The 12,070-nt window shown below is 42.2% G+C and overlaps 1 protein-coding gene across 2 annotated transcripts; it reads right to left on the minus strand.

Annotated features, from left to right (window-relative positions):
• def6c (DEF6 guanine nucleotide exchange factor c) lies at positions 1 to 11,641 on the minus strand. 2 transcript variants are annotated; one of them, XM_078242759.1, is made up of 13 exons: positions 11,585 to 11,641; positions 11,125 to 11,355; positions 10,349 to 10,489; positions 9,757 to 9,939; positions 8,897 to 9,127; positions 8,662 to 8,808; positions 8,353 to 8,461; positions 5,043 to 5,272; positions 4,856 to 4,963; positions 4,424 to 4,590; positions 3,391 to 3,589; positions 3,194 to 3,284; positions 1 to 482 (listed from the first exon to the last, which is right to left on the minus strand). In XM_078242759.1, the coding sequence occupies exons 2-13, from the start codon at positions 11,218 to 11,220 to the stop codon at positions 271 to 273; spliced, it is 1,914 nt and encodes a 637-aa protein (XP_078098885.1). In that variant the 5' UTR covers positions 11,221 to 11,355; positions 11,585 to 11,641; the 3' UTR covers positions 1 to 270. The 2 variants fall into 2 exon arrangements, with proteins under 2 accessions (XP_078098885.1, XP_078098884.1); XM_078242758.1 differs by lacking the exon at positions 11,585 to 11,641 and having other exon boundaries at positions 11,125 to 11,573.
• Between the last annotated feature and the right edge of the window lie 429 nt (positions 11,642 to 12,070).

The following is a 12,070-nucleotide window of genomic DNA, read 5'->3' on the forward strand; positions in this document are numbered from 1 at the left end:
TTTTATCATTCACCAATAAACTTTATTGTACAGAACTGTATCTCAGTTGATCTGTCAAATGTGTTTTCATTAAATCCTGCATCACAATGTGCGTTTCATCCTCACTGTCCATCTTCGTCTGCATTTCAAAATATAAATATAAAACGTATTTTGAACAGATTCTTTTATGTATTGTAATTAACTTTTCACTTTCCACTCTCGGTCTTAAGCAAATGAAGAATTTCTTTTATCAAATTTGAACTTGTGGATTTGAAACCGTCAACGTGGTAATCACATTTGTCCGTTGGGTTTTCCCTGTGATTTTTCTGATCCATCTGACAGGTTTGCAGCCTCCAGCTGCTCCTCCAGCGTCTCGCTGTCTTCTGGTATCTGGTTGTTTTGATCAGCTGTTATCTTGAATTTAGAGATGAACTCATTACTGGCCAACGCTCCCTCCTTTTTGGGACACATGGGTTTTGATGTTAGGCGATTTCCCAAACGTTCTACAAAAATGAAATAAACAACAACATTAACAACAAAGTTTGAGCTTTGTGATGTTCACTAATACATTTGAGTTTTAGGTCAGGATTGCAAAAGTAGGTTTTATTTCAGGTGCCATTTGTTTGTTAGCTTGTAAGCTGACTATCTCAAAAATGTGTGAACAGTTTTCAATCAAATGTAGTGGGAAATTAGACGATGGTCCATTAAACAAATCCTTAATTTAATGCAGATCCAGATCTATTTTTAAGGGATTTCTTAACAATGCAACATTGCAGTTTTGAATTGCAGTTTTCAATGCTTTCTCGTGAACTACCGCACTTTCTTGAAGGAAAGAATTCTAGCATATGTTTGCCATGACTGAAATGAACATTGGGAAAAATGAATTCAGTAATATTAGTTCATATTTTATTATCTGTACAGTTAGTCAAAATGACTAGAAATATAATTCAACTGTTATCAATTTAAATTGATAACAGGAAAAAGCCTTTTTTTTAAAATAATAAATCTTTTCAGCACAGTAAATAGCATCATTATCATAGCCACGGGGAAGTAGCGGGGCTGGGCCTCATCCCGCACCCCCATGTGGCATCACATCATGCTGTTGTGATTTACATGGTGATACTATATAGGCTATATATATACAGTGGTGTGAAAAAGTGTTTGCCCCTTCCTCATTTCCTGTTCCTTTGCATGTTTGTCACACTTAAGTGTTTCGAACATCAAACCAATTTAAACAATAGTCAAGGACAACACAAGTAAACACAAAATGCAATTTGTAAATGAAGGTGTTAATTATTAAAGGTGAAAAAAAATCCAAACCATCATGGCCCTGTGTGAAAAAAGTGATTGCCCCCTAAACCTAATAACTGGTTGGGCCACCCTTAGCAGCAACAACTGCAACCAAGCGTTTGCGATAACGTGCAATGAGGCTTTTACAGCGTCCTGGAGGAATTTTGGCCCACTCATCTTTGCAGAATTGTCCTAATTCAGTTACATTAGAGGGTTTTCGAGCATGAACGGCCTTTTTAAGGTCATACCACAACATCTCAATAGGATTCAGGTCAGGACTTTGGCTAGGCCACTCCAAAGTCTTCATTTAGTTTTTTCTTCAGCCATTCGGTGGTGGACTTGCTGGTGTGTTTAGGATCATTGTCCTGCTGCAGAACCCAAGTTCGCTTTCAGCTTGAGTACACGAACAGATGGTCGGACATTCTCCTTCAGGATCTCTTGGTAGACAGCAGAATTCATAGTTCCTTTTATCACGGCAAGTCTTCCAGGTCCTGAAGCAGCAAAACAGCCCCAGACCATCACACTACCACCACCATATTTTACAGTTGGTATAATGTTCTTTTTATGAAATGCAGTGTTCCTTCTACGCCAGATATACTTGGACACACACCTTCCAAAGAGTTCCACTTTTGTCTCATCGGTCCACAGAATGTTGTCCCAAAAGTCTTGGGGATCATCAAGATGTGTTCTGGAGAAATTGAGACAAGCTTTGATGTTCTTTTGCTCAGCAGTGGTTTTCTCCTTGGAACTCTGCCATGCAGGCCATTTTTGCCCAGTCTTTTCCTGATGGTGGAGGCATGAACGCTGACCTTAACTGAGGCAAGTGAGGCCTGCAGTTCTTTGGACGTTGTTGTGGGGTCTTTTGTGACCTCTTGGATGAGTCGTCGCTGCGCTCTTGGGGGTAATTTTGGGCGGCCGGCCACTCCTGGGAAGGTTCACCACTGTTCCATGTCTTCGCCATTTGTGGATAATGGCTCTCACTGTGGTTCGCTGGATTCCCAAAGCTTTGGAAATGGCTTTATAACCCTTTCCAGACTGATAGATCTCAATTACTTTCTTTCTCAATTGTTCCTGAATTTCTTTGGGTCTCGGCATGATGTGTAGCTTTTAAGGATCTTCTGGTGGACCTTACTGTGTCAAGCAGCTCCTATTTAAGTGATGCCTTGATTGTGAACAGGTGTGGCAATAATCAGGCCTGGGTGTGGCTAGAGAAATTGAACTCAGGTGTGGACAACCACAGTTATAGTATGTTTTAACAAGGGGGGCAATCACTTTTTTCACACAGGGCCATGATGGTTTGGATTTTTTTTCTCCTTTAATAATAAACACCTTCATTTACAAATTGCATTTTTGTGTTTACTTGTGTTGTCCTTGACTTTTGTTTAAATTGGTTTGATGTTCGAAACACTTAAGTGTGACAAACATGCAAAGGAACAGGAAATGAGGAAGGGGGCAAACACTTTTTCACACCACTGTATGTGTGCATATTAGATATTAGCTGTTCGTATATTCCAGGGGTGGCTGTGATCCAAACATTTCCAATAATAGAGAATTGTAATTTGTAAAAGTCCAAAAGTCAAAATGTATTGAAAAAAGATAGATGTAACGAAATATTCTGTTCAATCCATATTTGTTTTCACTACGGTGAAAAACTGTTTGCTCTCCTGCTTGCCGCATACAAGGGGAGGCACGCACCTGTATAACGCGGCACATATATATACATGCTATCCATATTAGTATGTAGGCCTATAAAAAGGCCGCTGCACCCCCAAGTTAAAATATACGTTCCCGCGAGTATGATCAATATAATGCTATTTATCAAGTTCAGTAGGGTGCATATTTGCTGACTGAAGCCCTTAAAGCAACCTAATTAAAAGTTATTGTGTTGCCCCTTTAAACAGACCAGACTGAGATCATACTGCACCTCCAGGACTGATGGGTGTCATCAGGCGGTTCAGCTGGACGTTCCAGTGTCGTACGTGTTGACTGGCATATCTCAGCTTCTCTTGTACCTCCTGGAATAAGAAAATCAAACAAGTAGTTTCTCATGAGTGTTTTTTTTTTTATTATTATGATTAAACATGCTGCACACTGAGCCAATCCAAACTATCTCTATCTTACCTCCAGGTGCTGGTGGCTCCTCTGGCGAGAAGCCTGCAGATCCTGGAGCTCCTGAGAGGCCGAGTGAAGAGCTGAGGGGGTATTCTGGTCTTGACTGCCGTCTGAGGCCTCCAGTATGGTGTTGAGGCACTGCATTGCCCTCTGCTGCTCCTGGAGGAGCTGGAACTGCTTCTTCTTCGCTTCTTCCGCCTGCAGCAACCTGGAGAAGAGAAGAGCAACAACTGCAATTAAGGTAGTTAAAAACCCTCAGCACCTGATTGCTGTAAAAAATCATGCTCTGATTCATAACTCAGTCAAATCTTAACGCAAAGACACAGGTTATTAGCTTCAGTCTGACTACTTACGTCTACTGAGTCTTGTTTTCTACTTCATGAGAATATCATTATCTATGATGTCCATATAAATCGTGAATAAACGTCCAGAAATGTGCTAAGAAATCATGGAAAAAAAGTCGCTCCTACTACAGAACTTGCCTGAGAATTGTCACGTTTTCTTCAGTATCAAAGTAATCCAGTAATATTTGTCTGTACATCCATGGGTACACTGTAAACAGGGACTGCTAATAGCTAATTCGGCAGACTGCTAATAGTGTCAAATTGCAAAAATGTAAACATATATAGGCTTTAGAGTTTTAACCATGGATATACATCCATGGTTTTAACCCATTGCTAACTAACTCCTCAGCAACATTATACTTCCTGTTTACAATCTGGAAAGCATTTGGGGAAGTAGTCCCAAAATGTAAGAGCATAATTATCCCCAAAATAAAAAAGACAAATAATAGAAATTGAAAAATTCATTAATATTGACTTGACATGTTGCACTATCATTATGTTTTTGACATTACTAATGTTTATAATGTCCCATCAACATGGTGTTAATGTGACACCATACTCTATCAATTCCTATACAGATATTTGCACTGTGTTGAACATCTGTGGATGCATAGACAGAAAAGTCACACAGTGTCAGATTTTTGAAAACATCTGGTTTAGACTATAATGGGAATACAGTAGGTGTGTTTGTTTATTACCTCTCCAGTTCCTGTCTGGCCCTCTCCTCCTCCAGCCGAGCCTGGATCTCCACGTTGAGAGCAGCCTCCAGTTTCTGCTGCGTCAGCTCCAACTCCTGGATCCTCTTCTTCTGTTGCTCAGCCTCCTTTTCTTTCTCCTGCATCTCTGCCTGCATGCTGTCTCTCAACTAGGAGTAGTCACACACACACACACACACAGACACGCAGACACGCACACACAAACACAAACACACTCACCAATTAAGTGGAAAGAACTGACCTATTCTTGATTCCCCTTTTCCAGGAATGTCATTACCGTTTCTCCACCACTACAAATCCCTGAAGGTTAAGCCTGACTTTTATAATGCCAATGTTTTTGTGCTGATTTCAGAACTCTAAATCCTTTTTAGAGAATTGTAAATAAACGTTGTCATCTGGAAAACTTTCTCTTACTGTCTCGGCCTCCTTCAACTGCCTCTCCAGCTCCATCTGCACCTCCCTCTGTTTCCTCCTTTCTTTTTCCTCTGCCTCCCTTCGTCTGGTTTCTAATTCGCGTGCATGCTGCAAGACACAGATAAAGGTTAAAGGCAAAAACTAACCTATGACTAATAGTCCCTCCACTGATTCCTTCCGCTATTACCTGTATGATACTTTCTATTTCTAAATCCTGTCTGTCTTTCTCTTTCTCCATCTTCTCCATCTCTTGGATATTGGAGTCGTCTGATTGGCTGCTCCGGCTGCTGCAGCTGCTCCGGGTGCTCCGGCTGCGCTCCCGGTTGGTGTGTTCCCGCTGGACCCGCCTCTTCAATTTCAGTTCTTGGTGAAGTGAAGACTTGCCCTCACTCTGGAGACGGAGAGCTGTCTGAATAGCTGGAGAGGTAGCAAAAAGACAAACTGTAGATAGTGTAGATAGTGTTGTTGGTGTTTCTTTAGTTTGATTAATGAACAAAGGAGCGATATTTCTTACTGGATCAGTACTTAACACTGTTACACAGTTATTGATTGACAAGCGATGTTTGGGAAGTGCAACAAACACCAAAAACAATGACACCAAACTATTACTTTGACTAAAAGGAATTGTTTGACATTTTGGGAACAATTATATGCTTTCTCGAAGTTAGACAAGAAGATCAATACCCTTCTCATGTCTGTACGGTAAATGTGAAGCAGCCGTTTAGCTTAGCATTAAGCTTGATTTATGGTTGTGCGGAGGCTCCACACGTAGCTTTCGCCGTAGCCTACGTAAGTGGCCTGAAGAGTATATGTAGGTGTGTGTGTCGATCTCTTTAAGAGAATAGCAGGGCCGGCATGTGTGTGTGTGTGTGTGTGTGTGTGTGTGTGGAGTGTGTGGTAGAGCGAGAGAGAGAGAGAGTGATGGGGATTAGCTTCGGAGTGAGTACCAACTTTGAGGCTTAGAGCTTTTTCCCCTGTACTAGCTTCTCTGCATTGGCTTCCTGTAAAATCCAGGACTGAATTTAAAATCCTTCTCCTGACCTACAAAGCTCTAAATGGTCAAGCACCGTCATATCTAGAAGAGCTCTTAGTACCTTATTGTCCCACTAGAGCACTGCGCTCCCAGAACTCAGAGCTACTAGTGGTTCCTAGAGTCTCTAAAAGTAGAATGGGAGCCAGAGCCTTCAACTACCAGGCTCCACTCCTGTGGAACCAGCTCCCAGTCTGGGTTCGGGGGGCAGACACCGTCACCACATTTAAGAATGAACTGAAAATCCTCCTCTTTGATATAGCTTATAGTTAGGGACGTGGCTCATAATCAGTCGCTCCGGATCTCATCTCTCCCGGCGGCAGGATACTGCGCCATGGGACTCAGCCGCCTGCCAACGTCTTCTTGCTCGACACCGGTTATCAAGACATCCTGGACTGAGGTGGTTTGCGGCCAAAAGAAAGCCACGAGTAGGGCTCCATCACCTCCTGCCCTCACCCTCTCCAACTGTTTCAATGCCTTGCCGGAGTCGGAACCGGTAGCGGCCGATGCGGTTCGCCGGGCTCGCCCCCCTTCAACGCCGACTGACCAGCCGTCGTCACAGAAGAGAATTGCTACCGCGTGGCGAAAGCTTCTGAGGGATGCAGTAGTCAGACGGTCCGGTGGCCTACACTGCCTGGATCGGCCAAACGACAACGTTCCTCAAAAACAATCTCCCCAACCGAACGGTAAGCAATCTTCCTCTTCTCTTCCTTGTCCATCTGAAACCGACACTGACTGTTTTCACATTTAAGAGTAAACTGAAAACCCTCCTCTTTGATAAAGCTTATAGTTAGGGAGTGAGGAGTTGCAGCGTACACCTAGACCGGTGGGGCAGGGTGTATAGCTACAGACACAGCACCCCAGCTTCCCTCTGCTTCTCCTCATAGTCATCAGATCTACCTATCATATAATCAATAATATAGTGAGAGTAGAGGGAGGCAGGAAGTACAGCCCGTTCCGGCAGGGGAGAGTTCAAGCCCGACCCGGCACCTCTCTTTAGCCTGCCTCTCTTAGTTATGCTATTATAATTCTAGACTGCTGGGGAATTTCCTTCCTCCCTATGACACAATGAGCTGCTCTTTCATCTCTCTTTTCATTTGTTCCTTTTATGTGCATCCTTCTCCGAGAAATGCTTGTTACTAACCTAGCTCTGGGGAGTTTACTCCCAGGAGTCCTTATGTTTCTTCTTCACCCAGAATATCGCTTTGGATTAGGGTGGTACCAAGACCTGGGTCTTGGGTGCAGCTGTCGCTAGGGACCTGCTACACCCTGCTACGGCTCTGTGATTCCCTGCAGTGTCCGGCTGCATCCTGCTGCGTCCTGTCGCGTCCACCCATGCTGTGCTGTGCCACATTGCACCCCGTAACGCCCTGCTGTGCCCTACTATGACATGAACTACTACGACTGTAGTCACTGTTCCATTGTCTTTATTGTTACTATTACTGCCACTGTTCATCACACCCCCAACCGGCACAGTCAGACACCGCCTACCAAGAGTCTGGGTCTGCCGAGGTTTCTTCCCGAAAGGGAAGTAAGTGGCCCGATGTTGATACTTGTGCGTTGGTGTGTGCGTCGTGTCATCATGCGTTTATGTGGGGAGTGTGTGATAGAGCGAGGGAGAATGTGAGAGAGTGACGACGATTAGCTTCGGAGTGGGTAGTGACTCTAGAGTCATAGCGAGAGAAACAAAGTGTCTCCCCTGTGCTTTCTGACCACGGTGGCAAATCTGTAGCAGGAAGAGTGAACCCTCTCCTTGATTTCATGATGTTTATGGAGAAGGAGAACCAGGAAATGAGTCGGGGGAAATGCAACGCTACCAAGCCACGTCCGAGCAACATACGTCACCGCGACATAGTTACATTTTTTTAAGAGGTGCAGGTCAGGCTACGGTGTAGGGTTTGGCATAGGTCCGTGTCTCCACGTACCTACGTACGTAGCAACGGCATAGATTTTACGCAGAAGTATAAATTACGCTTAATATTGGAAATATGGTGGAAACAGCTAGCCTAGCTCTGTCCAACGGTAACAAAATCTACCTACCAGCACCTCTTAAGCTCACAAATTAACAAATGATATCTTGTTTGTTTAACCTGTAAAAAACAGAAGTATAAAAATGTCTATTTGTGGTTTTACAGGCAGTAATTTGCCATATTATATCCAGTACCTTCATGGAGTTTCTGCAGTGATGGCAAGACTGGACAGTAAGGCTAGCTGTTTCCCTTTTTTTTAATGTCTTTATGCTAAGCTAAGCTAGCTGCTGGCGGTAGCTTCATATTATCCTACGGCCATTAGAGTGGTAACAATATTTTCATCGAACATACAAAGATGTAAAACTATTCCTTTAAAATGTCTCATCTGAAACCAGTGAATTGAATTAGAAAACCACCAGTGACCACACACGATAAACCACTACAGTCAAAATGTAATTTCTGACTTTGTATGCTAATACTAATACACACCAACACACCTTGAGTCCACTCCACCTTCTGCCTCTGGTCAGACGCACTCATCTCAAAGGTTTTGTTGTGGGTTTTTACACAGAACAAACAGCGCTTCCCTTCCCTGTCTGCAATAGGCTAAAAACGAAAGAGGAGACTCAGAAAATATAACACATTTCAGACAGTTTAGCTTGCTGGTTAGATCATGGAATCAAAATACAAGGATTAGGGTATTTATGTGCTGTAAAAGACTTGGTCTGAACCCATCGAAAGCACAGCATTTGACTGATTACCATATAATTAAACATGCAGTGTTTACATTACATTTCCTTACTCACCTCTATGACACAGCCCTTATTCAGCTGGATCTCCCCTTTCTTGTCTTTCAAGTCCTCGCTGACGTAGTAAGCCACGGAGGAGGGCTTCAGCACAAACCAACGCTCAGTCCAGTTCCTGCGTACATGCCCCTTTTTCCACATATAACCCTGGAAACATTGGACAGATATTAGGTAAGACAAATACGACAAGCGAGAAGACAACAAACAGAAACAGGAAGATACAGAAAATACACACCCTCTTGAGGACATTGTGATACATCTCCAGAAAGACCTCATTCAAAGCCAGACTGAAGGCCTCAGCACTGGTGACCCTTAGCAGCCGGCCTGCAGCCATGTGCTCCAGGAAGGTCCATACAGACATGTCATCATCCCGCACTGTAGCATCCTGGGATATTAAGTCCTCCAATGGCTTCCCATCCCACTCCTGGCTCATCGCTGTGGAAATTTTCTTGAGGAGATACTCCACCTAAAAGCGTTCAAACATTAGAATAAGAAGTAAAGAAAAGATCACAAAAGTATATATTATTTAAAGTCTAAATAACATATTGTATCAGTGTATTCCTGTAACATGTACTCTACTTTTACAGAGGAAAGCTACTGTGCTGATAGCAGAAAAAGCTGTTTATTTTTGTCTTTGTCGACAGGAAACCAAAAGCATTATGGAGGAAGTGGAGGAAGGAAGAGACTCATTAACCTACTTACTTGTACTTTTCTGCTGTTAAAAAAAATGTTAATGGTTAATTTGACTTCATTGGAACACAAGCTGGGTTTCTATGGAGCATATGTCTTTCTAACAATTAGGAAATCACAGTGAAAGTGCCTTATAAGCTTTCTCTGTGTGATTTGTTACTCTACTAAACTTCATTTGCCTTGTGAATGGTAAGGAAGGAATTTCTGCACTTATGTACTTTATTTCAAATGTGACCCTTTTCTCTTGCTGTATGATGACAAATTGTTTGGATTTTTTTACTCGGAGGTGTAAAAAATTCCATCAGACGAAATTATCATGGACTTGAGTCTCCATCAAATCAAGTCGCTCCCGATGTTGAGTCCTACCACAAATTCTTGTTTCACACCATCATCAACATCTTTTACCTCCTCTGGTATCATCACCAGTGGGTAACGGTCCTCAGACAGGAGGTTGAATAGACAGAAGAGCTTAAAACAGTCTCTTTCCGATAGCGTCGCCCCCTGTGGTACACCCTTGAAGTTCTTCTTTCTGGTCATCATCCAGCACAGGTCGTCGAACTTCTCCTTGTCAAACATGCCCTCTTTGACCTGAAAAGACAGAAAAAAATGACTCATAATAATTGAAACTTGAATGAAACTGGATTGAAACTTCATGTGACAGTTTTAATAACACACATAATGGATATATACAGTAATAAATCACTCAACCAATAAGATACTTTTTTTCTCCTAACCCAAAAAGAGCATCAATATAACACTAATAAATAATAATAATAAAAATAATAATAATGAAGTGCTTTCCAAAGTTAAGAAATGTACCGGACATAAGAACAATTGGTATTGCGAAAACAATAATGTGTATAACATATTAAAAAGAAAAACTATAACAAATATACTCAGAGAAAAAGCGTTGACTCAATAAAAGAAACAAAGCATACATAAATTGATAACATGTCTGTAACTGCTGCTGAAGAGGCAATGTCAACAGTCACAGTACCTTATCCAGTATATATTTGTTGAGGTAGGGCATGTAGCCATGATTAGACACCGGCCCAGCATCGTCATCCTGGAAGTGCTCCTCCAGAGCCACTGGGTCATGTGGGATGTTCAGCACTGTGTACAGGTTGTGGGAAAGCACCTAAAACACACACACACACACACACTCACACACACACACACACACACACACACACACACACACACACACACACACACACACACAGCATGTCAGGACAGATTTCTGCTAATTCCCTGGATTCTTCACTTCTATGGGGCATGTAGGAACTGGGCGGAAAGCTACATGACAGAACAAAAATAACTGAGGGAAGAAATTGCTGAATAAGCTCTCTACTTGTCCTCTGTCTTGCATTTTATTTGAAACGCTGACAGTGCTTGTATTATGTCACTATTTATGTTTCTGGTCAATAGAGAAAGGTTGGACTTTGAGCTTTAATCTGAAACTTGGCTCACTGCGCCTCACCACCAATCTGAGCAGGTTATGTTAGAATAAAGCTTTTTTCTTTTCTTTTTTTTAATATTTGGACTTGTGTGTGAGCCTTTAGGGCGTTTGCTGATTGCAACGTTGATTACGTGGATTGAGTTAGTAGGCTATTTCACTACAAACAAAGGCAACTATAGAGACTGACAAGCACTGGTTTGTCTACAGCCAGAAAGGGTGATTTAAAGGAAAAGGTAGCAGTCTGTTTCTGTGTCCAGTGGACGCCCCTCGCTCAGTTTCCTGATCTTAACATGGCTACATACATTCCTGCTTACCTTTAACTGCGATTTGGACACTTTCCCGCATTTCTCGACGTCCAGAGATGTGAAGGCGTACCAGATCGACTTGAGGAGTTCGGATTTTAAATCCATTTTGGAGAGACCTCGCTGTGCGCAAAAACTACATTTCCAAGAGCGGCGCAGCGGCTTTTACGCAGCGACGAGCGAGCGAGCGGTGTTGAGAATTGCCAAATAAAATGTGGGGCAGAGTACAGGCTGCTGTGCAAACTGCGAAAGACCAAAAGGAGTCAGCTGTAGGAGAGACTTAAAGAGGCGGAGAGTAGAGATAAAGACCTACACTTTCCTCCGTAATACATTATACAAAATAATACAATACACGATTTTACAAATATCAAACACCCTGAATAGTCTGGTTTAGGCTATTCTCCCCAAAATACTGGCTAATTGCCTTACCATCCACTCTTAACATGTATCTGAATAAAATAGACAAACTTACAAGCTAAATGTCCAAGTGTAAGACATTTATCCACTCTACAGGGTGTTTTTGTGTGCTGCCAACCAAAAAACAAAAATAAGACGGATCCGTGTTATCAAATTCAGAAGGCATACCGAGACACACCCATTTGTGGAGAGCCTGAAGCCATATTTATTTGCGCAATTTCATAATCTAAAAAAGTTTTAATATAGGCTATATTAAAGGATTTATTTTATGCTATATCTAAGGATTTTAAATCAACCAACATAAAAAAACTGGAGCGTATTTAATGATCTTTATGAAACAGGTGTGTTTTTAATGTAATGTATGGGTTACTATACATGTAATCAATGTGATGCTTAATATCCCTAATTAAGTTAATTGTATAGGCTACTGCTCCTCATCTTTAGTGAGGGGTTTTGGAGCTGTGGAGATCTGATAGTGACTATATTTGCTACACCATTCTGCAGCCTTTATGTTTCCCTTCCACTGAGGATTTGTTTTGGT

The sequence above is a fragment of the Sander vitreus genome, chromosome 23 (assembly GCF_031162955.1).
Source record: "Sander vitreus isolate 19-12246 chromosome 23, sanVit1, whole genome shotgun sequence".
Taxonomy (NCBI): Eukaryota; Metazoa; Chordata; class Actinopteri; order Perciformes; family Percidae; genus Sander; species Sander vitreus.